This window comes from Gigantopelta aegis, chromosome 1 (genome assembly GCF_016097555.1).
Source record: "Gigantopelta aegis isolate Gae_Host chromosome 1, Gae_host_genome, whole genome shotgun sequence".
NCBI lineage: Eukaryota > Metazoa > Mollusca > Gastropoda > Neomphalida > Peltospiridae > Gigantopelta > Gigantopelta aegis.
In genome coordinates, this window is record NC_054699.1 from 31389891 (window position 1) to 31414890 (window position 25000).

Here is a 25000-nt window from a genome sequence, read left to right on the forward strand (position 1 = left end):
AGTGACTTTCGACTCTCTGGAGCATCTTCTTTCGTCTTTTGAGTTCCTTGATGCTCTGCATCCTCAGGAGTTTGATGGCCTTGTGGCCCACGGGTCCTCGCCGTGGGTTGTCCCGCTTCCTCTGGATGCACTCGCAGATCGTCTTCTTGATCTCGTCCACGTTCAGAAGGGTGTTGAACTCCGTCAGCTGGGCCAGACGCGTGAACTGCTCGTGTGTGTATTTGAAGTTGAAGGTCGAGTACGGGGTGGCAGGGTCGTCGAACAAGTCGAAGTCTGCAAAATCCAGGTCCTCCTTTGTGGTTCTTGGTACCCCTGTAAAAACAGATATTGAAATAATAAATTAAAAACAAAGTAAAATAGATACTGAAATAATAAATTAAAAACAAACACACGAGAAACTATCTAACTTGAAACAGAATGTACACTTCCCCCAGGAGCCATTAATGAAATATATATTGAACTCTATAACCACGCTGAGACATTGCACCTTTTTGATACTACTGCTTAGCAATGGTGGGCTCGATTAATAGTTGCAGCTTAAGTGGGTGACGGACTTGTTACATTGAAGATAATATAATAATGCAACAGTGACTCATTTACACGTTTGTCATTTACATTCTCATTTCATTTCAACTTATTTTCGTGCTTATATCCAATTAAGGTTGAAGCACGCTGTCCTGGTCACACATCTCAGCTATTTGGGCTGTCTGTCCAGGACAGTGGGTTAGTTGTTAGTTGGTTAGTGGTTAGTGGTTAGTGAGAGAGAAGAGGGTGTAGTGGCCAACCCATTGAGCCCTTAAGAACTCGCTCTGGGTTGGAGCCGGTATCGGGCTGCAAACCCTGTACCTACCAGCCTGTAGTCCGATGGCTTAACCACTGCGCCACCGAAGCATTTACATCTTCTCTCAGTTATAGATATAGATTCTCTCCCCTTACATATTAGAATTTATGGATTTAAAATAATGGACGTTAAATAGCACATAATATTTATTTTTGAATAATACAAACATTTTTATTACTTCTGTTAATGAATCTTAACATTGCAGCGTACATTCACAGGAGGGAGGGAAGGGCTGGTGGTGAACTGTCAGTAGAAAATGCTAATATAAAGAGTTTATAGGGAGACCATTTGATGTTGCAGGTAATTGTGGACCAGTGTTTTGTGTGTTGTGTGTGTTTGTGTGTTGTGTGTGTGTGTAACAAAATAATGTCTTGTGATTAAAATTTGACCAGTCAAGATTATCAGAAGCGATATCTTCTAGGAGAATATCGCAGGAGATATCGCAAATTATAGTGCCAGCGATATCTCCTACAAAAAAGCCTTTAATGGATGATAAACAGTATGAGGTGTACCTGGTTTTGAAAACTGTCTGAAGTTGATGTTCACCAACACAAAGTGTAGGACAACAGGGCAGTAGGGGTCGGTCGGGTGTTTGAAGATGTACAGCTCCTTCATGCCCTCTCGGTCAAACACGCTGCGATCAATGGGAGGAAATGGCAGACGGTTGACCTTGGCCCATTGCTCAGCTAGGAGCAATTCCTGGAAAAAGCAAAAATGATGCACATATAGAAGGGTAAATTAAGGTTATTCTAGAAAATGTTTAAAGATTCAAGGTGGAGAGTTGATCTTTTGGATAATGTGTAGTCTAATATTTTATTTGGTGGGTGATTAGTGTTTGGCAACATTATATCCCTGGTTCATATATGAAACGTGCTGGAATAGCCTTTACTTCATCATCATCATCCTCATCCTCATGATCATCATCGTCATCGTCGTCATCATCATCATCATCCTCATGATCATCATCATCAACATCATTATCATCATGATCATCATTACCATTATGAATATCATCATCACCATTATCACCATCAGCTCAAATAAAAACCAGGGACAGACATGATTTTTTAAAGAAGAAAAGGAAGGACATTTTTTATTTAACAACGCACTAAACACATTTTATTTACGGTTATATGGCGTTGGCTTCAAGGAAGGAAGGCAATTTTTTAAAAATAAAATGGCAGCTATACACAGACACTACATTAGAATCAGCGTCCCCCACCCCCTACATTTTATTAATCCATAAAACACTTGATTTTAGGGACACTTCCATGTTTGGGGAGTGGGGAGTGTATGCATCCCCAGACATCCCCCACCTCTTAATCTGCGCCTGACAACCCACCTTGAACGGCTCAGTGCTGTCGCTGGGGCGAGCGCTAAAGTCGAATGACAAGATGATGTCGACGCCACGCTGAGGTCGCAGCACGAGTGGGTACGGGGAGTTGAACGTAAGTCCGGCGTCCACCATATAGATGTGTTTGATGTTGGTCGGGTGCATCTCGAAGTTGCCGTCAAACTCGTCGCCCTGGTTGATCCTCTTCTCGATCGGGGTGAACGGGGACATTGGGTAGCTCTTCTGGAGCGACAGTCCACGCATGAAGTTGTGGATGACGGCGGCGCGACCGGCTCGCGTGCTCAGTAGCTCGAACTTCTTGCTGTAAGGAAAGGAAAGGAATATTATTTTGTTTGAACGACACTTCATTAGAAAAAGAGAGAGAGAGAGAAAGAGAGAGAGAGAGAGAGAGAGAGAGAGAGAGAGAGAGAGAGAGAGAGAACATGGAGAGAGAGAGAGAGAGAGACGAGGAGAGAGGACATTAGAAGAGAAGAGAGAGTAGAGAGAGAGGAGAGAGAGAAAGAGAGAGTGAGAGAGAGAGAGAGACAGGGGGAGAAAGAGAGAGGGGGAGAGAAAGAGAGGTGGAGAAAGAAAAAAGAGAGTGGGAGAGAGAGAGAGAGAGAGAGAGAGAGAGAGAGAGAGAGAGAGAGAGAGAGAGAGAGAGAGAGAGAGAGAGAGAGAGAGAGAGGAGAGAGACGAGAGAGGGGGGAGAAAGAGAGGAGGAGGAGAAAAAGAGAGGGGGGAGAAAGAAAGGAGAGTGAGTGGAGAGAGAGAGAGAGAGAGAGGAGAGAGAGAGAGAGAGAGAGAGAGAGAGAGAGAGAGAGGGAGGGAGGGAGGAGGAGAGGAAGGGAGAGGGGTTTATCTAAAACGTTAGTCAGAAGTGACTCTAACACCGCACATAACGTTGAAAGTAATATGTGACAATCAAAAAAGAATTAAGAGCAGATTGATATATGTAGTCCACTGTCCAGCTAGACTTTAAACTAAAAAGGTCACTTTTGGGGGGCGGTGGTGGGAAGAGTTCTTTCTTTTTCTTTGTAGTGGTTTTTCTTCGTATTTTTAGGAAGGGTAAAGTTTTGGGACAAATGTCCCGGTCCCCTCTAAATACGGGCATATACTAGTCTCACAGCTGTTTTTCTACAGTGGACAAATCAGCACGATTGAGAAACCCACTTTAGTTAGAAATACATTGGTTGTTAAATCCATGCCAGGCAAGATCCTGGTGTCGCGACGCCGTTCCGGTTCGCGAAATAAAGGAAGACTCGAACATCTGATGTTTCCTGAAGTGATACATCGAACAGTATCATTACGTCAGCTCTGGTGAGAAGAATTTTTCATCAGGATGTCCGGATGTGAGGGGCGGGGTGGGTTCGGGGGAGAGAAAGGAATGGTTGATGGCATGTCAGCAATTTGGTGTTTTTTTTGAGGTCCGATGGTTATGTGTTATATGACTACATGGTAGTTTCAATATTATGTAGATATATGCTGAGATTTTGCCCGGGATGAAATAAATAAAAAAACATCAACACTTGCTCGTTTTAAAGTATGCGCCTAAGGGATACAGTGAATTGGCATGTAACTATATATATTATACAATGAATAATGCTAACACTCTTGTTAAAACGTATTCAATTTTAAACTCATAGTAACTTTCATAATAGTACCGGCCTCGGTGGCGTCGTGGTAGGCCATCGGTCTACAGGTTGGTAGGTACTGGGTTCGGATCCCAGTCGAGGCATGTGATTTTTAATCCAGATACCGACTCCAAACCCTGAGTGAGTGCTCCGCAAGGCTCAATGGGTAGGTGTAAACCACTTGCACCGACCAGTGATCCATAACTGGTTCAACAAAGGCCATGGTTTGTGCTATCCTGCTTGTGGGAAGCGCAAATAAAAGATCCCTTGCTGCTAATCGGAAGAGTGGCCCATATAGTGGCGACAGCGGGTTTCCTCTCAAAATCTGTGTGGTCCTTAACCATATGTCTGACGCCATATGACCGTAAATAAAATGTGCTGAGTGCGTCGTTAAATAAAACATTCCTTTGTTTATTTCATAACAGTAGTACATAGCCATAATTCATTTACATACCACAATACCAACGACTGACTAAACTACTTTTAGGGACAAACTACGTATTTTTTTCAGACAAACGACGCACTCAACACATTTTATTTTACGGTTATATGGCGTCAGACATATGGTTAAGGACCACGCAGATATTGAGAGAGGAAACCTGCTGTTGCCACTTCATGGGCTACTCTTTTCGATTAGCAGCAAGGGATCTTTTACACGCACCGTCCCACAGACAGGGTAGTACATACCACGACCTTTGATATACCAGTCGTGGTGCACTGGCTGGAACGAAAAATAGTCCAATGGGCCCACCGATGGGGATCGATCCCAGACCGACCACGCATCGAGCGGACGCTTTACCACTGGGCTACGTCCCGCCCCCTATACCCCCCTCCCCCACACCTCCCCCACCGTGTACATAACGAAACCGATACTAAATAACTATTTAAGGTAAAATTAATGATGCGTAGACTCTTTCCTGGTAGACAAGGCAATAGGTGTATGGTACTAATAATTCAAAGCGTTTGTTAAGTTCCTATAACTGTAACCGATTATATGATCGAAAGTTGATCGCACTAGCGTATGAGACAGGAACAGGAGGCGACTACCACCCTCCCCACCTGCCCACCCCCACACACACACTCCCCGAACTGTAGAAACTCCTGAAATTTGGGCAAAGAGAGAGATATATTCGGGCACAAAGATAGCAAAATGAGTTTGCCTGAAATCTTTTCACCATGTATTTCCATCATTCTACCCACAATATTAGTTATAATCCATGTAGAAATTAGTAGTGATTCGTCAACGAATTGTGCAAATGCAAACCAATATAGCCGTTTGGCGGTAATGCTAATATGAATATATGTTGTTATGCAGATTCGAACGTTTTCGTTTAATTTTGGGCAAAAATCAGCCTGCCCTCTTTACCCCGTCCCCCCTACAAAAATAGGAGCCAGTACGCCTATGGTTGATCGGTGGGTGCAAACCGATTATTTAATCGATGATCGATTGTGAAATGACCACCGATTCTCAAGCATTATGTAGTACCGTACTCACTTTTCAAAGACTCCCTGAAGCATGTTGTGCCAGTAACTCCACTGCCTCGACTTGTGTGTGGACGCAGCTCTCGTCAGTCCGTTGTTAGGCCTGATCGGTCTGGGGATCTCAACCTCGACAACGTCTGGGTTGAACGACACTCTGTTCTGCTTCTTTGGTGATGGCGCATCACTCTGGGAATCCTCGGTACACTGTCTATCGTCAGTACTGCTTGTGATGGTGCTACTGTTGCTGCTGTTGCTGCTGCTGCTACTGTTGCTATTGCCACTGTTGCTGCTGCTGCTTTTGTTGATGCTGCTTCCGTTGATGTTGCTACTATTGTTACTACTACTGCTGCTGCCATTCACAAGGTTATGGCCGTTACTGTTGTTGGCGTGGATATTGTTGCTGCTACCGTAGCCTATGTCATCGTCAACGTCGTCCTCTTCGTCGCTACAATCGCTTGTGTCGCTGTCCTCTAGTTGGTTTCGTTCCAGCTCCTTACCTGGAAGTAAATTGGAATTGGAATAAACATGTGTTCAAGGGGCGACTGCAGAATGCTACCAACGATGGAAGAGGGGACCTTTAGGTCTCTAACAAAGTTTTGAGACTTTAACGTCGGGGAAATACCTTACAAGTTGCATATACGAGTGAAACCTCTCAAAACCGGACCCTCTGTAAACCGGAATTATCCCCCCCAAAAACACACAAACATTTTAAATATCTGCACAGAAGAGATCCTCTCTAAACCGTATGCTGGACTTTTTACTTGGTCCCGAGGGTATTCAGTTTAGAGGAGTTTCACTGTATATGGTGGTCATTAAAGATTTGAGTCTAGACTCAAGACCCTGACAGAGTCTCATAGTATGAGACTTTAACATCATGGAACAACCATGCAAACTGCATGCATTTGACGTCAGTAGTGAGTGATTCGAGTCTAGACTCCTTTGGATAATGTAAAACCAATAGTTTTAAATCGTGATAGAAGCACGCACCTAACTCCTGTCTGATCATCTCTGCTGGGTCTAGTTTTCTGTTGTCCTCCAGCAGACGTTTGAAGAGGATGCAGAACGCGCTGCCCCAGATGCCCTGCAGGAAGTGGAGCGGAGGCTCCTCGTACTTCCGACACAGCTTGCCCATGAAGAACTTGCTGCCGAACAGTTTCGAATCCATGAACGTCCCATACTTAGGAAGGCCAATCTCGTATGGCGAAAATTCAACCCATTCTGAAAAGACGTTATTTTGAAAATTGTAATTTAGAACAGAATGTATAATTATATTTAAAACAAATAAAAACAAATTACCACCACCGCCAACACCCCCCACCACCACCACCAAAAAAAACCCCCAAACCAAATGTTTTTTTTTTTTAAATAAAATAATAATTTAAAAAAAAACCCACCACCAACTGAAAAACAACATCGCTGTTAATGTCTACGCTTTTTTATCTGCATGTACTTTAATCGATATACTTTTCGTGCTGAAGTATCATTAAACCATTCTTTCGTTCGTCCGTTCGTCCGTCCGTCCGTCCGTCCGCCCGTCCGTCCGTCCATCCATCCATCCATCCATTCATCCATCCATCTATCCATTCGTCCATCATCATTCCATCCATCCATCCATCTATCCATTCGTCCATCATTCATCCATTCATTCATTCATTCATTCATTCATTCATTTACCGGCCTCGGTAGCGTCGTGGCAGGCCATCAGTCTACAGGCTGGTAGGTACTGGGTTCGGATCCCAGTCGAGGCATGAGATTTTTAATCGAGATACCGACTCCAAACCCTGAGTGAGTGCTCAACAAGGCTCAATGGGTAGGTGTAAACCACTTGCACCGACCAGTGATCCATAACTGGTTCAACAAAGGCCATGGTTTGTGCTATCCTGCCTGTGGGAAGCGCAAATAAAAGATCCCTTGCTGCCTGTCGTAAAAAGAGTAGCCTATGTGGCAACAGCGGGTTTCCTCTAAAAACAGTGTCAGAATGACGATATGTTTGACGTCCAATAGCCGATGATAAGATTAAAAATCAATGTGCTCTAGCAGCGTCGTTAAATAAAACAAAATTTACTTGTTTTTAATTCATTCATCAATCAATCAGTCCGGTCGTTCGGTCATCCATCCATTCATTTCCAAATACTAACCTTGAAATGATCTGGCCGGCACGTCTTTCTTAACGTGTACACACGTGTACAGTGGCATGGGGGTGTCTCCCTCGCTGATTTTATCTCTCTGGTCGGTCAACTTCATGTCCAGGCGCTGTGGAATATTCAAACAAAAACATAATTAATTTGCAAAGTTCTTTATATAGTTATCCGCAGGGGCAGGTCCAGAAATTTGTACGGGAGGTCACACATTCTAGAAAGGGAAAGTTCGAGTTTGCCGAAAGCAAAATCAGCTGAGTTCCTAAAGTGACCAAGATCTGGGGCATGCCCAGCGTAATATTTTGAAATAAAGATGCCCAAAGACGAATTTTCAAAGCAATTTAGTGTTGTATATAGTATATGATGAAATTTCTTTCAACACTGGTTCCACGGTGTGACCATCAAGTTTGATTTTATGGGGTTGTTTTGTAGATCATATATTTGCAAATTTATGTCGAAATGCATTGTGGTGTCTTTCATGAATGCAACGTTTTCACGGCCGTTAACATGTTGCTTGATGATTTTAGAATGTTGATCATAACTTACCCCTTTAAGAAGCGTCTCCCCAACCATGTGGCCAAAGAAGTCGGTAAAGCTGACGGGCTGTCCCTCTCGCCGTTTCTGTAGAATCCTCTCCAGATACCGATACACGCTCTGCGGCTTGAGCAGCCACATGATGCTGGAGTCGATGTTGTTCTTAATCTCGTCCTGAATGTCGCCTGGCTTCATCTCGGGCCACTTCGGGTGCGAGTAGAGTGTGGAGATATACCTGGGGGAAAAAAAGAAGAAATTGAAGTGATGACACGATCAATACAAGATTAATTCTAGACATGATATGTCTGGACATAAACGTTATATTACGTCACTTTACTGGGCTGACAGAAGTCCTGTTAACTACTGAAGTGATGACAATATCAAGACAAGTTAATGCTAGATATAGTGTATCATGATATGAACCTATGTTACAGTATTGTCAGAAGACTTGAAAAAACGCCATTTAAGTTATAACAAGGCCTGTGCACCAATACTGATATATCAAAAGCTGTGGTATGTGCTATTCTGTCTGTGGAATGGTGCATATAAATGATCCCTTGCTGCTAATGGAAAAATGTAGCGGGTTTCCTCTCTAAGACTATACATCAAAATTACCAAATGTTTGACATCCAACAGTCGATTAATAAAGTCCTATATTGGTGTCGTTAAACAAAAACGAACTTTAACTTTGTTAATGCCAATGCCCGTCTGATTGTTAATGCCAGACATGGTATATCATGATACGGACGTATGTTACTGAATTGTGTGAAGACTTGGAAAAAGTAATTGAAGTTCAAAGTCAACACTTGGTTAATGCCAGATATGGCATGTTAAGAAAAATACGCATGCGACGACGCTTCACTGGGTTGTCAGACGAAATCTGACCTTGTATTTTAAAAGTAAAATTGGACCATTGTTGTATAAAGAAATCTCAATTCCCTAGTCATCTTGCAAGAAGGCTGCAGCCACAGACACTCGTCTCATGCGTTTGTCTGTAATACAGGCAATGCAAGTCACCACAATGTGATGTCAGTCACTTTATAACAATTTCTATGCATATACTGCACAAAGACTGTTTAACGGTAATGAAGGAAACATGAAATCGCTTTCAAGGAAATACGTATTGGTCATTCACAGGAATATTTCGCGATTGTATAACACTGATGACGTTTCAAACTATGACGTCATAATGATACAAACCACTACGTAATCATACTGGACTCACCATGACGACCCAGAGAGGCCACACGCGTACGTGGTACAGTCCAAAATGCCACTGTCTGCCAGGGCTTTAAACACTCCACTGAACGCAACCATTGCCCGAAATCCTCCGCCAGAGCCTATCACACCAATATTCGGAACCTGAAGATGCAACAAAAATAATTACTGAATATATACCTCAGTACTGACATATAGTAAACATGGAATCTAGCCATGCATGGGACTAAAACTCTAGAAATATTGTTCATTAAATTCAATTCCAAACAGAAAGGTGAATGCCATCATTCTTTTCTTCTGACTGGCATTAAGATGCACTGCTATAACTGCCAATCACTGCACATCACACCCTACTCTGTTTGGGTGTTTTAGGATCCATCCCCCATAACGGACACATTTGGGGGTTTCCCTGTCTTAACCAGAGTCCTATGACTGGTGTGTTAAATACCATGGCATTCGCTGTCCTGTCTGTGGGAAGCATATAACATATCACTTTCTGCTAATGGAAAAATGTGGACGGTTTCCTCTGAAGTCTATATGACAGAATTAACAAATAGTTGACATCCAATAGCCTATGATTAATTAATCGACGTGTTCTAGTGATGTCGTTAAACAAAACAAACTTACTTCGCTTAAATTCTTCGGTCCCTGATCCTCGCCTAGAAGCTTCCTCATGGCGACTAGAACCTTCTGTTTTCTTCGTTCTAGAAACGTCTTCTCGTCGTCACAGAGACACAGACTGTATCGCAGAGTCGGGTTTTTACTGCAATCACAAGACACATACATGCGTTACTGACAATCAAATTAAAGAGAGAAAAGCAGTACACTTTGTCTACAGCCAAAACAGACCATATCCAGCGTTATAAAACTTTTAGAGTCCAGACTCAATCTCTAATGACGGCACACGCAATTTGTATGGCGTTGTCATGACATTAGTGTCTCAGACTCTATTAGAGTCTCGAGTCTAGACCAGATTATATCGCAGATAACACACACATTTAATAAACCTATAGATGTGTTTGTGTTTTGCGAGATTATTAAAACTATAGTTTTGCTTGTATTTGCCAGTGGTAAATGACATTATTACATTATAATATGAGATTGTGAGTTTATTAAAGCTATCAAAGGCCGTGGTATGTGCTATCCTGTAATAATAACATAGATGAATAATAATAAATCAATGAATGAATAAATAAATAATAATAATACAAAATAATAATAATAATAATAATACAAAAAATAATAATGAACAAACCAACAAATAATAAAAAATAATAATACAAAAATAAATAACTGAATGAATAAAACCCTGATAATACTCACTCCCAGCACAGCATCATCTCGACGTACACCTCCGATACTTCGTTGAAGATAAACGTTTCCTTCTGCCATTGCTCCCACCTGAGTCGGTTGATGTCGAAATACTGAGTTCCCAACTGCTGATCGATGAAAGTGTTCGCCTCCATCAAAGTGATTTCTGAAAGGAAAATAAAGACAATTTAACATTCAGGACAGATACAGGATTTTCGTTAGGGAAAGTGCAACTTTAAGTCTTAAATTAAGACAAGAACCGACGTAGCGGCAGGTGAGTGAGGCATGGGTGGGGTGTGGTGTGTGTGTGTGTGTGTGTGGGGGGGGTCATAGAATCCATAGTCCAGGGCCCCGTCCCACTAAGCGATCTTAGCCCTAAGATCACCTTAAGTGCATAGCTACCTTAATATGTACTTAAGGTGATCGTAGCACTAAGATCGCTTCGTGGAACGGGGCTCAGGCCTGGTGCTTATACAACTTTTAGAATCGAGACTCGAGATTCTAACAGAGTCTGACACACTAAATGCATGAGTGTGACGTCATTTGAGCTTGAGTTTGCACTCTGAAAGGTTTATAAGTACGAGCCGTGGTCTATAATATAAAATATAACATTCTGGATACGCTAATAAGGACATATACAATTATCCGAAGTAAACGTGACTGAGACAGAGTCATGCCCAGAAACATCCAGCTGACCAACATATTAGATTTCCCTATTTTAAAAAAAAGTACTTTATACATTCGTTAAAGGAACAGACCCTAGTTTTTAAACTCTATAGCATATTATTCACTATTAGAGCCGTTTATGATCACTGAAATCAAACATTACTTATATTTTATTCTTTAGATTATCCATTTCCGTAGAACCGAAGTGTTTCTGGTCATCCTGGTGTTTGTAGTACCAAAACATTGCATTTTTCATATTTTTAAAAATGCACATGCGTCTGAGAAGTAGCGGTTTATTGATTCGAGTTCTAGTCTGGATATTTCCCGTTTTAACGTCACAGACTCTTGTTTCACTACATTGTAACTTTATCCAAATGAGTTACAGGTTTGTAAATTAACTAAACTTAGTGTCCATTTTTTTTACGGGTTAAAACTAGGGCCTGCACCTTTAATTAATAGATTTCCTAGGCACTTCGTAGATCGTGGAGGAAGCGGCGCACACTTCTAGAACCCCTCCCTTGGATCCGCGCCTGATATTTATTAAACCAACGTGTTTAAGGATGGTAGGTGATGGAATCATATTACAGTGTTAAGATGCACTCTGTTTTCAGTCTCAGAAAAAAAAGAAACAAAGATAACACGCTATTACAAATATAGGGACCATGGACACATTTGAAATTTAAGGAATTTAATAAAAACAAACTAATAATTACGTAGTGTTGCGATAAGGCTGTTTTCTATTAGACATTCCATGCAGTGGTTAAAACTACTACATTCTATATGCAGCACTCACGTAGTGTGTTCCTCTCTCTGAAGTCCAGGTAAAATGTGAAGGTTTCGTTCCATATTGGGTTCTGTGTGTTGTCGATCGTTTTCGTCCGCTTCCTGCCCTCAGGGGCGGTCCTCACTCTCAGAGAAATGTAAGGGTCGGGCGTGTCAACTGAAAAATATACGGAGACGTGAACGTATAGGATGGATAGAATGTGTTTTGCGCCTAACATTAGGTGAATGTGATGTGATAGAAGACGACGGTACCAGTCAAAATGTTGGCGAGCGTTCAACATCCTGAAAACGCCACAGTATTCAGGGCTGATGGTTGTGAGGACCTATTAGAGGGCGTGAAGGGGGTGGGGGGTGGGGGGATGAGGTGTGTATTCATTTCACGATTCCGTAATGAAATTCATCACGAAAGAAAAGCTAATTTAAATTTAATGGTAATATGGTCCCATGCGCCCTAAGTAATTCACATCCTACCGTTAACAATATTAATCATTACTTATCTTTATTTTCCCACCCCCACCACTCTCCTTCTTCCAACCAGTTCAAAGTATCCGCCGGTGGTTGATAATAGTCTTTTGAATAAAACACAAATAAGAATGCAGTGCTGCCATGATCGTAGAGCAGATCTTAAAATAGGGAGCTTCGCGATTTTAGTTAGCGGGGCATTTTGGTGCAGTTACAATGGAACAAATTTACGTCTTATATTTCTAGGGGTTCGTTCGACTCCCGACGCCCTCCCACACACCCCATACACACACACCACCACCACCACCACTACCATCATATCCTACTGGCATACTCGTTGAACTTTTTTCAGACCATTAAAGTGAGATTAAATAATATACACACCTATTTAAACGTCTATATGCGCCTAGTAAATGTAAATTAATGCGGCCATGTTATCATGGAATGTCTTGCCTGTTATCTGAAAACGTCTAGCCTTCTCGTGTTCTCATGTTCAAGATGATTTATCCCAAGACTGTGCGATTCACCACAAAACAATGGCACACTAAGTACGAGTAAACAGCTTTAGCGCACATGTTAACATCAAAAAGATAGCATGGTCTTGTGGAAGTGTTATCGTAAAGGTTGTGAGTCAAAACAGATTTATATATCAGTTGAATCTATGTTGATGGATATCGTCACCAGTGAATCCAAAGACGTAAAGATCCTCATTGTTCAATATTAAATTTAAATTGGTACATGTCTAAAGATTTTATAAAAAAATATTTTACAAAAGCAAAATTGAAATAAGATATATTCGCTAATTAATATATTATACACATATAAACGAATTAGGGGAACATCATTGTAGAATATTAAATTTAAGTTGGTAATGTCTAAAAATTTTATAAAAATCCTTTTACAAAAGCAAAATTTGTATCGAGTCTTAATAAAATCGTATGTATTTGCTAATTATTATATTATACACATATAAACGAGTTGGGGGAACCAGTTCCCCCTGCCTGCACCCCTTCCTCTCGCTTCCACCTCTATGTGAAAGAACTAATTACGGTCAAGAAAATATCGCAATTTTGAAAGAATATTTATGGAGTTTTGCAGTAAATACAACATTGTTTACCAAATTATTTCTCCACCCAGTCAGGGGCGAGATTTAGCTCAGTGGGTTGAGTGCTCGCTTGAGGTGCTTGCGTCGCAGGATCGAACCACCTCGGTGGATTCATTCAGCTGATTTGGGTTTTTACTCGTTTCAATCACTGGTGCACCACAACTGGACATAGACAGTGGTATGTGCTTTCCTATCTGTGGGAAAGTGCTATAAAAGATCCCATGCTGCCAAATGTTTGACATTCAATAGTCGATGATTAATTAATCAATGTGCTCCAATGGTATCGTTAAACAAAACAAATTTTCTTTTTCCCCCACCCAGTCTGTTGTAGCATTCCACTTTTCCACGGTCATTAGTAATACCAGTGATTAGTGAATGTGATTTCCGCTTTGGTACTTACTGAAATCCTGTGCCCATCCTTTCGTGATATATTGTCCTTTCACTACCCTGACTTTCAAAATCATACATGGTAAATGATCCACCTGAAATGTGGAGAGAAAAAAAAATCAATTTAAAGTATAATGTGATAGCAAATGCGAAAAAGAAAGCAATATTTGTTTATACACTGTCTCCTGGACCATACCCTGGACCAAGTGCTGGGCGAGCAGATTTCACTCAACACATTTTATTTACGCTATATGGCGTCAGACATATGGTTCAGAACCGCATAGATATTGAGAGAGGAAACCCGAGATCTTTTATATGCACCATCCCACAAACAGGATAGTACATATCACGGCTTCTTTTTTTTTACACCAGTTGTGGAGTTCTGGTTGGAACGAGAAATAGCCCAATGGGTCCAAAAACGGGGATCGATCCTAGACCGACCGCGCATCAAGCGAACGCTTTACCACTGGGCTACGTCCCGCTCCTCGCTTAAGAAGATGGGGACCACTATGGTTAGTTATTGTAAACCTTATTCGTTTGCCGCACGGTTTCCCTCTATGCATATATGTACATGTTTATTTCTCGTTCCAGCCAGTGCTCCACAACTGGTGTAACAAAGGCCGCGGTATGTACTATCCTGTCTGTGGGTTGGTGCATATAAAAGATTCCTTGCTGCTAAACGAAAAGAGTAGCCCATGAAGTGGCAACAGCGGGTTTCCTCTCTCAATATTTATGTGGTCCTTAACCATATGTCTGACGTCATATAACCGTAAATAAAATGTGTTGAGTGCGTCGTTTAAAAAACAAACAAAAACAAACAAACAAAAAAACATGTATATGTTTACTTTTTTTTATTTTTATTAGATAATGGGTATTGTAAAAAGAATTGCTTCCCGTCCCCATTTCATCAAATTAATAGCCGTTAGAAAAATGGAAGGCAGATTACCTAATACGTGACGTTATGAACATGGTATAAAGTTACTTAAATAATATTATAAAGTCCATCATATGGAATCCCATTTACTTTCACTTTTAAAGGGACATTCCTGACTTTGATGCAATGTTTAAGATGTTATCGACTAACAGAGACTTTTTGACGATTGTAATTACATATCAAATATATTTTTTGGCATAAAATATTAGTGGCTCTATATTAAACGTGTTTCTGATCGTTCTAATATTTGTACTAGGTTAATTTTCATTTTATTTCCGAAAAAGGATTTTTTTCGTACGTACGAAATTATTCGAAGACAAACTCCAGTTTGGGATTCTTACAAATATTAAGAGGGCCTGAAACACATTGAATATAAAGACACTGATATTCTAAACCAGAAAATATATTTAATATGTAAGTTTAATCGTAGAAATATTTTCTTAGTCGGAAACATCTTACAATGCAGCAAACTCGGGAATGTCCCTTTAATCCAATATTCAAATAAATATTTGTACCAAAGTCCAGTTATAACGGTTGGCTATCAGATAGCTGCCCCTCCCCGCCCCCCCCCCCCCCCCCCCCACACTCCCCATACACAGGCACACAGTCCACACATGTATAAATAAATCAATGTCGTTTCTTTCATCACCCGTCCCCGTTAATCTTTTTCTCAAAAATGACCGTTATTTGAATAAATACATTCCATTGTTATCACTTCCGGTGGAGCTACTTCGCGAGATGATATCTATAGAGATCGGAAATAAGTACCTCACGAAAAGTCAATATGATCAAGTATCATAAACACATTCCTAACAAGTGAATGTCAATACACTTCACATTTATTACGCTATCAATACCAACGTTTTATTATCTGAAACTATGCGTTGAAGTGCTCTAATAATAATAATAATGTTTTATTATTTTTTATTACAGGCCAAATTTGGACAAACTGACCTTATTTGGAATATGGACTGGCGCGTACGTGCGCGGAATTCTGAAAGAGCTACTCATGCGTATATTCTTACTGTAGATGTATTCATTCGACTTGGACCACTGTTGATTTAACCCACCCCGCCTATGTAACACACACAGACACCATTGCACCCAGATACGTACTGAAAAGGTCATCTAGTTTAAGGAGTGAATGAGAGTATGCCGGCCGCCTCAATAACAGTGTTTGGTCATCGTCTTTGAGACTTTCAGGTACAGAGTTCGAATCCCAGTATCGCTTCCAACACAATACGGAATAAAAATGCGTCTTTGTTTATTGTAAGGTACTGGGTTCGAATCCCAGTATCGCTTCCAACACAACACGGAATAAAAATGCGTCTTTGTTTATTGTCAGGTACTGGGTTCGAATCCCAGATCGCTTCCAACACAATAATGAATAAAAATACGGCTTTGTTTAAACGAAAGCAAAGCAACTACGAAAGTATCGAAACCACTAGAGCACTTGCAACGTAAATGAATATAAACAGACAACTACTTTAAAATGCAATGAATGAAAAAGGTGAATAACCTTACCTGAAATACTTGGTATGGGTCAAAACTGAAAATAAAAATAAAACATGTATAGTTTTAAGCTGTCAAGACTCAGGATAAAGTACATTTTGAGCAGGACTCGAACTTATAATAAAGGGACATTCCTGAGTTTGTTGCACTGTAAGATATTTCCGACTAATAAAACATTTCTACGATTAAACTGGTCGTCTTGATATTTGTAAAATTATTTTAGGAAATAAAATGAAATTTAACCTAGTACAAATATGAGAACTATCAGAAATACGTTTAATATACAGCCACTAACATTTTATGCAGAAAAATATATTTGATATGTAATTACAATCGTTGAAAAGTCTCTGTTAGTCGATAACATCTTTAAAAAGTGCAGCAAACTCAGGAATGTCCCTTTAATAACGGCACCGGCGGCAAATGTCACGTACCTGCTTTATGAATTGCCGCATGTCGGTGGCTTTATCGATGGCTGTATGTTGCCGCGGGATAAACATTTATTAGTACCATATTTATTACGCTTTTTACGTTATCGTTATGGTTTTCTTTCTGTTCCAAAACCACCGGTTTAAATTGCTGTTGACAGGCTACAAATTACCGTAGAAGAGCATTTTGTCCGAAATATTTTTAAAACCGCCGCAAGTAAGACATTGTTAAGTTGGGAGTCGTGTATGCAATATTAGTAGTTCCTGTATCAGGAGATAGAGGAAACAATAGATACGGCAGACTAGTATCTTCCGCTCACTTTCACGGAAGGAAGTGTAGTTGTCGAAGTCAGGGTTAAAGGAACAGTCCTGAGTTTGCTGCAATTTTTACGATGTTATCGACTAACAGATACTTTGTAACAATTGTAATTACATATCAAATATATTTTTCTGCATAAAATATTAGTGGCTGTATATTAAACGTGTTTCTGATCGTCCTAATATTTGTACTAGGTTAAATTTCATTTTTTTTGCAAAACAATTTTTGTTCGTATGTACGAAATTATTTGAAGACAAAATTCAGTGTGGGCTTCTTACAAATATTAAGACGACCAGAAACACATTGAATATACAGACACTGGTATTCTAAACAAGAAAATATATTTAATATGTAAGTTTAATTGTAGAAATATTTTCTTAGTCGGAAACATCTAACAATGCAGCAAACTCAGGAATGTCCCTTTAACGATATTGGACTTGCACAACTACTAGTAATTGCTTAACATTATTAAACACAAAATGAAGTTGAATTTGTCGAGTATATTTCATAATTAATTCGCCTCATACTTAATTGTCAATTAGCCATTTGTATTATATTGCTGCAGTTTCTTATCAGACTAGAATGCATTAGATTATCGCTCAAAACTTTCAAAACAAATTCGCATAAAGCCAAGAGTGATACAGTATCGCATTATTTATGGGAAGATGTTGTATTGTATGTTTTGTAATATATGTGATTTTTAAAAACTCATTGAAGAATTATCATTAAAAACATGAACTAATTAAGTATTAAGACACCTAGGGGATGAATATTGATAAATACAATTTTGAATTCACTTAATTGAAACATCCGAATTTAAATATATTTAATGCAATGCGTTGTAATGAATAAGACATCACACGAATACAACATAACATGACATGACAAAAGAAAACACAATATATAAAAGTATGATGTAATATAATATGATTTAAGATATACGATATATATATATATATATATATATATATATATATATATATATATATATATATATATATATATATATATATATTGATATATGATATGATATGATATGATATGCTTTGATATATGATATTATATAATTAAATATCATATATGTAGTGCTATGTGTTATCTTTCTGCTTTGATATGATATATATGATAAACGATATGACATAATATAATGTATGATGCAAATGCAATACAATACGATATAATATTTGACATGATACATATGACATATTATATAATCATTATAAAATATCAACTGATTTTCGCCTACCTGTTGCCGAAACCATCCATCTTTCGGCTTTTACGAGACGACGGCGACAGCGGCGGCGTCGGTGGATCTTTCGAGTCGTCCACGTGGTCTAGCGACGACGACGATGTTGACGACGACGTTCTACGTTTACTGTACTGTCGTCTGCTGAAAGAAGGTTTGGTGAACACGTTAGGCGACACCTGTTGGGCGCTTTCTGTCAGACTGCCCATCTTTGACGGAGTTACACGACTGGTCTCGAATTGGACACTCTTAATCACTACGTTCGGATTATTCTGTGATATAGATGTATCCCCTTTAGCATTGAAACCCACTTCGCCCACGTACTTTGCAGTCATTTTTCTCACACGATCGCCCTATCGGTTCGTCTATTGGCGGTGTTCGCTACGTCACGTCACGGGGTCATACGGAAGGAGACGTGACCCTGAGGCGAAGTATCACACGGGACAAGAGTCTCCGAAACCGACCAATCAGAACGCGGCGAATACGTAGGGCATGACAGCCAAAGGGACAAAACGATGTAGCGGTGAAGAAAAATCTCGACTGCGGGTAACTGTGGAGCTCAGCGGAAATAAACACCGACGATGTCAATTACCACGGGTCAGGTTCCGTACATATTATGTACATATTATCGTGGTTGCCCTTGCGTCAAGTCATTACGCGTCTCAAAATAGAACTATGTAAACGGCTTGAATGTAAATTGTAATGCCGAAAGTCTGGTTTTAGTTTTCTAATATGGGCAGGGCAGAGGCAGACGAGGAGTAAATAAGGTGTGCTTACAAATATGTCTTTATGCTTTCTATTTCTATGACGTAAAGAAAGAATGAAATAACTGGCCCCAGTAACCGCCCTAGAAAACTTAGTACATGTTGTTAGGACCACACACGTGCGCGCTCACGCATGCTGACATACACATGCACACATACACATGTACACATATACATGTACATACATTTATCCTGCAAGCACTATATATATATATGGTAATATATGATGACTAGATGAATTTCTATATTTTCTATCACTAACCAAGAATATAGCTTTTTGGGGACGGACCTACTGTTATAATCAGCAAAGGAAGTTAATCATTCTTTTATTTCCATTTGTTGGTTTTGATTTTTTAAAACCCGTTTTGAGAGAGAGAGAGAGAGAGAGAGAGAGAGAGAGAGAGAGAGAGAGAGAGAGAGAGAGAGAGAGAGAGAGAGAGAGAGAGAGAGAGAGAGAGTACCACTTAGGTTAGCCAGTGATCAGATCAGGGACAGAAATTGCCGTTTTGAAAGCAATTTTACTTTAAAAATAAGAAATAAATGAACACCTATTTTGTTTAGGCGTATACATATTATAGGCGACAAGACATTCAACACGTGTGGACCTGGTACTCTAGTATTCGCCATTCTAATCGTTGCATCATAAAGCAAGTAACCAGTTATTATCTATATGTATACAGACACACTGACACACACACACACGCACGCACAAACAAACGCACGCTCGCGCGCGCACACACATACACACACCTGCATATACACATGCGTACATACACACATACATATATATATATATATATATATATATATATATATATATATATATATGCATACATCCATACATATATACATACATCCATACATCCATACCACAGCTATGGCGTAGGAAGAGGGGGGGGGGGGGGGGCATGTACTCCCAACACACACTTTGTAGCAGCAGCGATGTTTTTTTTAAATATTTTAAAAAAATTATCTCTCTCTCTCTCTCTCTCTCTCTCTCTCTCTCTCTCTCTCTCTCTCTCTCTCTCTCTCTCTCTCTCACACACTCACACACACACACACACACGCACACACCTCATACATACATGCCCACATACACAGACATACAAATCAACATACGTTAAAAATAATAATCTTACATGTATACACCAACACAGGTGCACACAATTATAACCCTATGCACCCATACATCAACTCAGACACGGTGAAGTAGGAGGGCAGGGTGGCTTTACCACCCGCACCCGCCGCCCCATCCGCCGACCCCAACACTCAAAACAAATCTGAAACCAAAAAAAGTATTATTATATTGTGTTTTACCCGCATTTGTCACTGTGAATGTTTTTTCTTAGAATGCAGGAATATAAATTTCAGGACATCCTAGTTTTTGAAGTTCGATCTGTAAGTGATCTGCCCACTGTTCATTTGCTTCCGCATTGCCTGTCACACCCACCACACACGGGAATAGGAAGATGCCAAAACATGTGTGTGTGTGTGGGGGGGGGGGGGGGCACACACACACACACACATATATATATATATATATATATATATATATATATATATATATATATAAATATATGTATAAATATATAAAATATATAACAAATATCGCTGCTCCCACAAAGTGGGGGGGGGGACACATGCCTCTCCCCCCTTCCCCCCCCCCCCACCCCCCCCCCCCCCAGCTTCCTACGCCAGTGAGGTCCACATACCATTTACATTAAGTTTCTGTTTGTGTGTTGTTCTTGGGTTTTTTCCTTTTCTTTTTTTAAATGAGCGAATGCTTAAAAAAACTGGTCAATAAGTTCGACTTATAACAAACTATTGTTACACGAGATGGAATTTAATGAAACGATATTAGAAGTTACAGTGTGAGATTCTGCTGTGTAATCGTGTGTTAAATGTAAACAGGCTCGGCTCTGAATGTCAAAATGAAGGTCACTGATAAACACACGATGACATGACATGACATTGTTACGCTACGTGCACAATGCACGTGTACTTATAGGGACATTCCTGAGTTTGCTGCACTTTTAAAAATATTATCGACTAACAGAGACTTTTTAACGATTGTAATTACATATCAAGTATATTTTTCTGCATAAAAGTGTTTCTGATCGTTCTAATATTTGTACTAGGTTAAATTTCATCTTATTTCCTAAAATATTGTTTTTGTCGTACGTACGAAATTATTTGAAGACAAAACCCAGTTTGGGCTTCTTACAAATATTAAGACGACCAGAAACACATTGAATATACAAACACTGATATTCTAAACAAGAAAATACATTTAATATGTAACTTGTAATCGTAGAAATATTTTATTAGTCGGAAACATCTTACAGTGCAGCAAACTCGGGAATGTTCCTTTAAAGGAATGGTTGTCTGCGTTCATCTACACCAAATCGCAAACTGTTCCGATTGGTTCAAACACCAAAAAAGCAACAAAAAAATAAAACACCAAAAACCCCCAACAACAAACAGTTTAGCGAATGTTTGTCTGCTTTTCTGGATTTTCATTTCATTTCAATTTATTTTCGTGCTTATCCAGTCAAGGTTCAAGCACACTGTCTTAGACACACGCCTCATCTATCTGGGCTGTCTGTCCAGAACAGTGGGTTAGTTGTTAGTTGTTAGTGAGAGAGAAGAGGGTGTAGTGGTCCTACACCTACCCATCGAGTCGTTAAAACTCGCTCTGGGTGGCAGCCGGTACCAGGCTGTGAACCCTGTACCTACCATCCTGTAGTCCGATGACTTTAAACACTGCGCCACCGAAGCCGGGCTGTAGCGTTAAAACCACGCGGTTTAATGAGTAGCGTAAAAAAAACCCAGCCTAGCAAGCGCTAGCGACAAATGGCTGCCGGAACGTACCCCTGATACAGCATCAGACAAAGAAAAGAAGGAAGAAAATGTTTTATTTAACAACGCACTCAACACATTTTATTTACGGTTATATGGCGTCGAACATATGGATAAGTACCACACAGATATTGATGGAGGAAACCCGCTGTCGCCACTTTATGGGTTACTCTTTTCGATTAGCAGCAAGGGATCTTTTATATGCACCATTCCATAGACAGGATAGCACATACCACGGCCGTTGATGTACCAGTTGTGGTGCACTGGCTGGAGCGAGAAATAGCAGACAAAGAAAAGATACAGTAATATATGAGACTTGTATTTACTTATATGTGAACTATTACTTAGAATACTTAATCAATGTGGGGGCGGAACGTAGTTCAGTGGTAAAGCGCTCGTCTGATGCGCGGTCGGTCTAGGATCGACCCTCGTCGTTCTCATCCCAGTCAGTGCACCACCACTGGTATGCCAAAGGCCGTGGCATGTGCTATCCTGCCTGTTGGATAGTGCATATAAAAGATCGGTTGCTACTAAAGGAACAAATATGTAGCGGGTTTCCACTCTAAGACGATATGTCATATTTATCAAATGTTTGATATTCAATAGTCGATGAGTAATAAATCAATGTGCTCTAGTGGTGTCGTTAAACAAAACTTTAACTTTAAACCATGTGATCTAATTGTATCAATAAACAGAACGCCCTTTAACGTTTTTCGACAGAAGGATGGGGTGTGGGTGTGGGGACAATGCATAAGCTTCCTAGTCGGGGATAGCAGCGACCCTCTACCCACACACGTTATGTTATGCTACAAAAATAAATAAATTAATAAAATGTGCCCACGTTTTAAAAGGCTTTGTTTTATATATATATATATATATATATATATATATATATATATATATATATATATATATATATATATATATATATATATGTAACAACAGGTTTGTCCTTCGTGAAACTGCCCCGAGGCTCAGTCTTTCTTAACACCTTCCCAAAACCAGCAGACCGACCTTGAGAGGTCAATAAAGCAGACGACAAAACTGGGACGTATGTCGTTAACGAGACGTTTTCCTGGTTGGAAGGTTGGGTTTCATTGACTGACAACATATATTTATTGCATCCTATTTGGCACGCGTTATTGAACTCGATCGTGAGTTGCGTGTACATTATGGGCAATTGTGGGGGGCAGATTCATTTTTATTTATATTTTTTTGAGGCTGATATAACACCAGTCATCAGAGTTAAAGTTTGTTTTGTTTAACGACACCAGTAGAACACATTGCTGTATTAATCATCGGCTATTGAATGTCAAACGTTTGGTAATTTTGAGGTATATTCATAAAGAGAAAAAAGGAATCCCGCTACATGTTTTCCATTAGTAGCAAAATATTTTTATATGCACCATCCCATAGACAGGATAGTACATACCACGGTATGGTATACCATTCGTGGTGCACTGGCTAGAACTAGAAATAGCCCAGTGGACCCACCGACGGGGATCGATCCCAGACCGACCCCGCATCAAGCGAGTGCTTTACCACTGGACTACGTCCCGCCCGACCCAGTCGTGAGAGATGAGGATTTTGGGGCACACTTTGAATCCAGTCGAAGGATCGCTAACACTGATAACTGAACAGAATCGTCAAGTTTATGAGTTGGACAACTCAGTCGGTAAAAACTGAATATATTGTGTACGACGGGCTTTATTTTATTTTATGGTTTATTTAACGACGCTCTCAACACATTTTATTTACGGTTATATGGCGTCAGACATATGATTAAGGACCACACAGATATTGCGATATGAAACCCGCTGTTGCCACTTCATGGGCTACTCTTTTCGATTAGCAGCAAGGGATATTTTATATGCGTCATCCCATAGACAGGATAGCACATACCACGGCCTTTGATGTACCAGTCGTGGTGAACTGGCTGGAACGAGAAATAGCCCAATGGGGCCACCGACGGGGATCGATCCTAGACCGACCGCGCATCAAGCGAGCGCTTTACCACTGGGCTACGCCCTGCCCCCACGGGTATAGGGGGAGATTCGACGGCTCAATGGTTAGGCGTAAGGCCACTACACCGACTTTTCTCTCACTAATCACTTACAACTAACCATTAAAGGGACATTCCTGAGTTTGTTGCATTGTAAGATGTTTCCGACTAATAACATATTTCTACGATTAAACTTCCATATTAAATTTTTTATTTTATTTAGAATATCATTGTCTGTATATTCAATGTGTTTCTGCTCGTCTTAATATTTGTAAGAAGCCCAAACTGGATTCTGTCTTCAAATAATTTCGTACGTACGAAAAAATAATATTTTAGGAAATAAAATGAAATTTAACCTAGTAAAATTATTAGAACGATCAGAAACACGTTTAATATACAGCCACTAGTATTTTACGCAGAAACGTATAATTGATATGTAATTACAATCGTTAAAAAGGATCTGTTAGTCGATAACATCTTAAAAGTTGCAGCAAACTCAGGAATGTCCCTTTAATATACTGTCCTGCACAGCCAGACAGACAGACAGACAGCCCGGAAAGACAGACAGCCCGGAAAGCTGAGTTGGGTGTCCAGGAGATAAAGATAAAGATAAAGTTGGTTTTGTTTGACGACTCCACTGGAGGACACTGATTAATCGGCTATTGAATGTCATACATAATTTGGTAATTTTGACATATGGTCTACAAAGGAAACCCGCTACATTTTTTGGTATTAGCTGTAAGGGGATTTTATAGACAGGATAGCACATACCATGGCTTTGGATATATCATTCGTGGGACATTGGATGGAACGGGAATAAACCCAGAGAGAGTTTTAGCAGCTCAGTGGGTAGGTGTAAGGCCACTGTAGACACAGACTTCTCTCTCACTATTGGAATGTCATATATTATGTAGTGGTAAATGAGAAGTGGGAAGGATAGCAAAAATTCCTTCTTCTTTTTTTTTGCCAGTTGCCACTACCCGCTATTTCATTCATTCATTTAAATTTAATTTTCTTGTATATATTGAATTAAAGTTCGGGCACT

General features: G+C 40.0%; 1 protein-coding gene across 1 annotated transcript in view; it reads right to left on the reverse strand.

The window, feature by feature from the left end:
- Positions 1-18803, reverse strand: part of LOC121373716 (cytosolic phospholipase A2-like) — a 20002-nt gene extending 1199 nt beyond the window's left edge. The window contains exons 1-14 of the mRNA XM_041500458.1: positions 18331-18803; positions 16353-16377; positions 13908-13989; positions 11951-12097; positions 10504-10657; positions 9808-9943; positions 9188-9324; positions 7975-8197; positions 7429-7543; positions 6278-6508; positions 5304-5787; positions 2184-2496; positions 1354-1540; positions 1-312 (exon numbers count right to left, since the gene is read on the reverse strand). The exon at positions 1-312 is cut by the window's left edge and continues 1199 nt beyond it. Of these exons, the coding sequence (XP_041356392.1) occupies positions 1-312; positions 1354-1540; positions 2184-2496; positions 5304-5787; positions 6278-6508; positions 7429-7543; positions 7975-8197; positions 9188-9324; positions 9808-9943; positions 10504-10657; positions 11951-12097; positions 13908-13989; positions 16353-16377; positions 18331-18665 (2881 nt within the window). The 5' untranslated portion in view covers positions 18666-18803. The remainder of the gene's footprint in view (positions 313-1353; positions 1541-2183; positions 2497-5303; positions 5788-6277; positions 6509-7428; positions 7544-7974; positions 8198-9187; positions 9325-9807; positions 9944-10503; positions 10658-11950; positions 12098-13907; positions 13990-16352; positions 16378-18330) is intronic.
- Positions 18804-25000: the final 6197 nt, after the last annotated feature.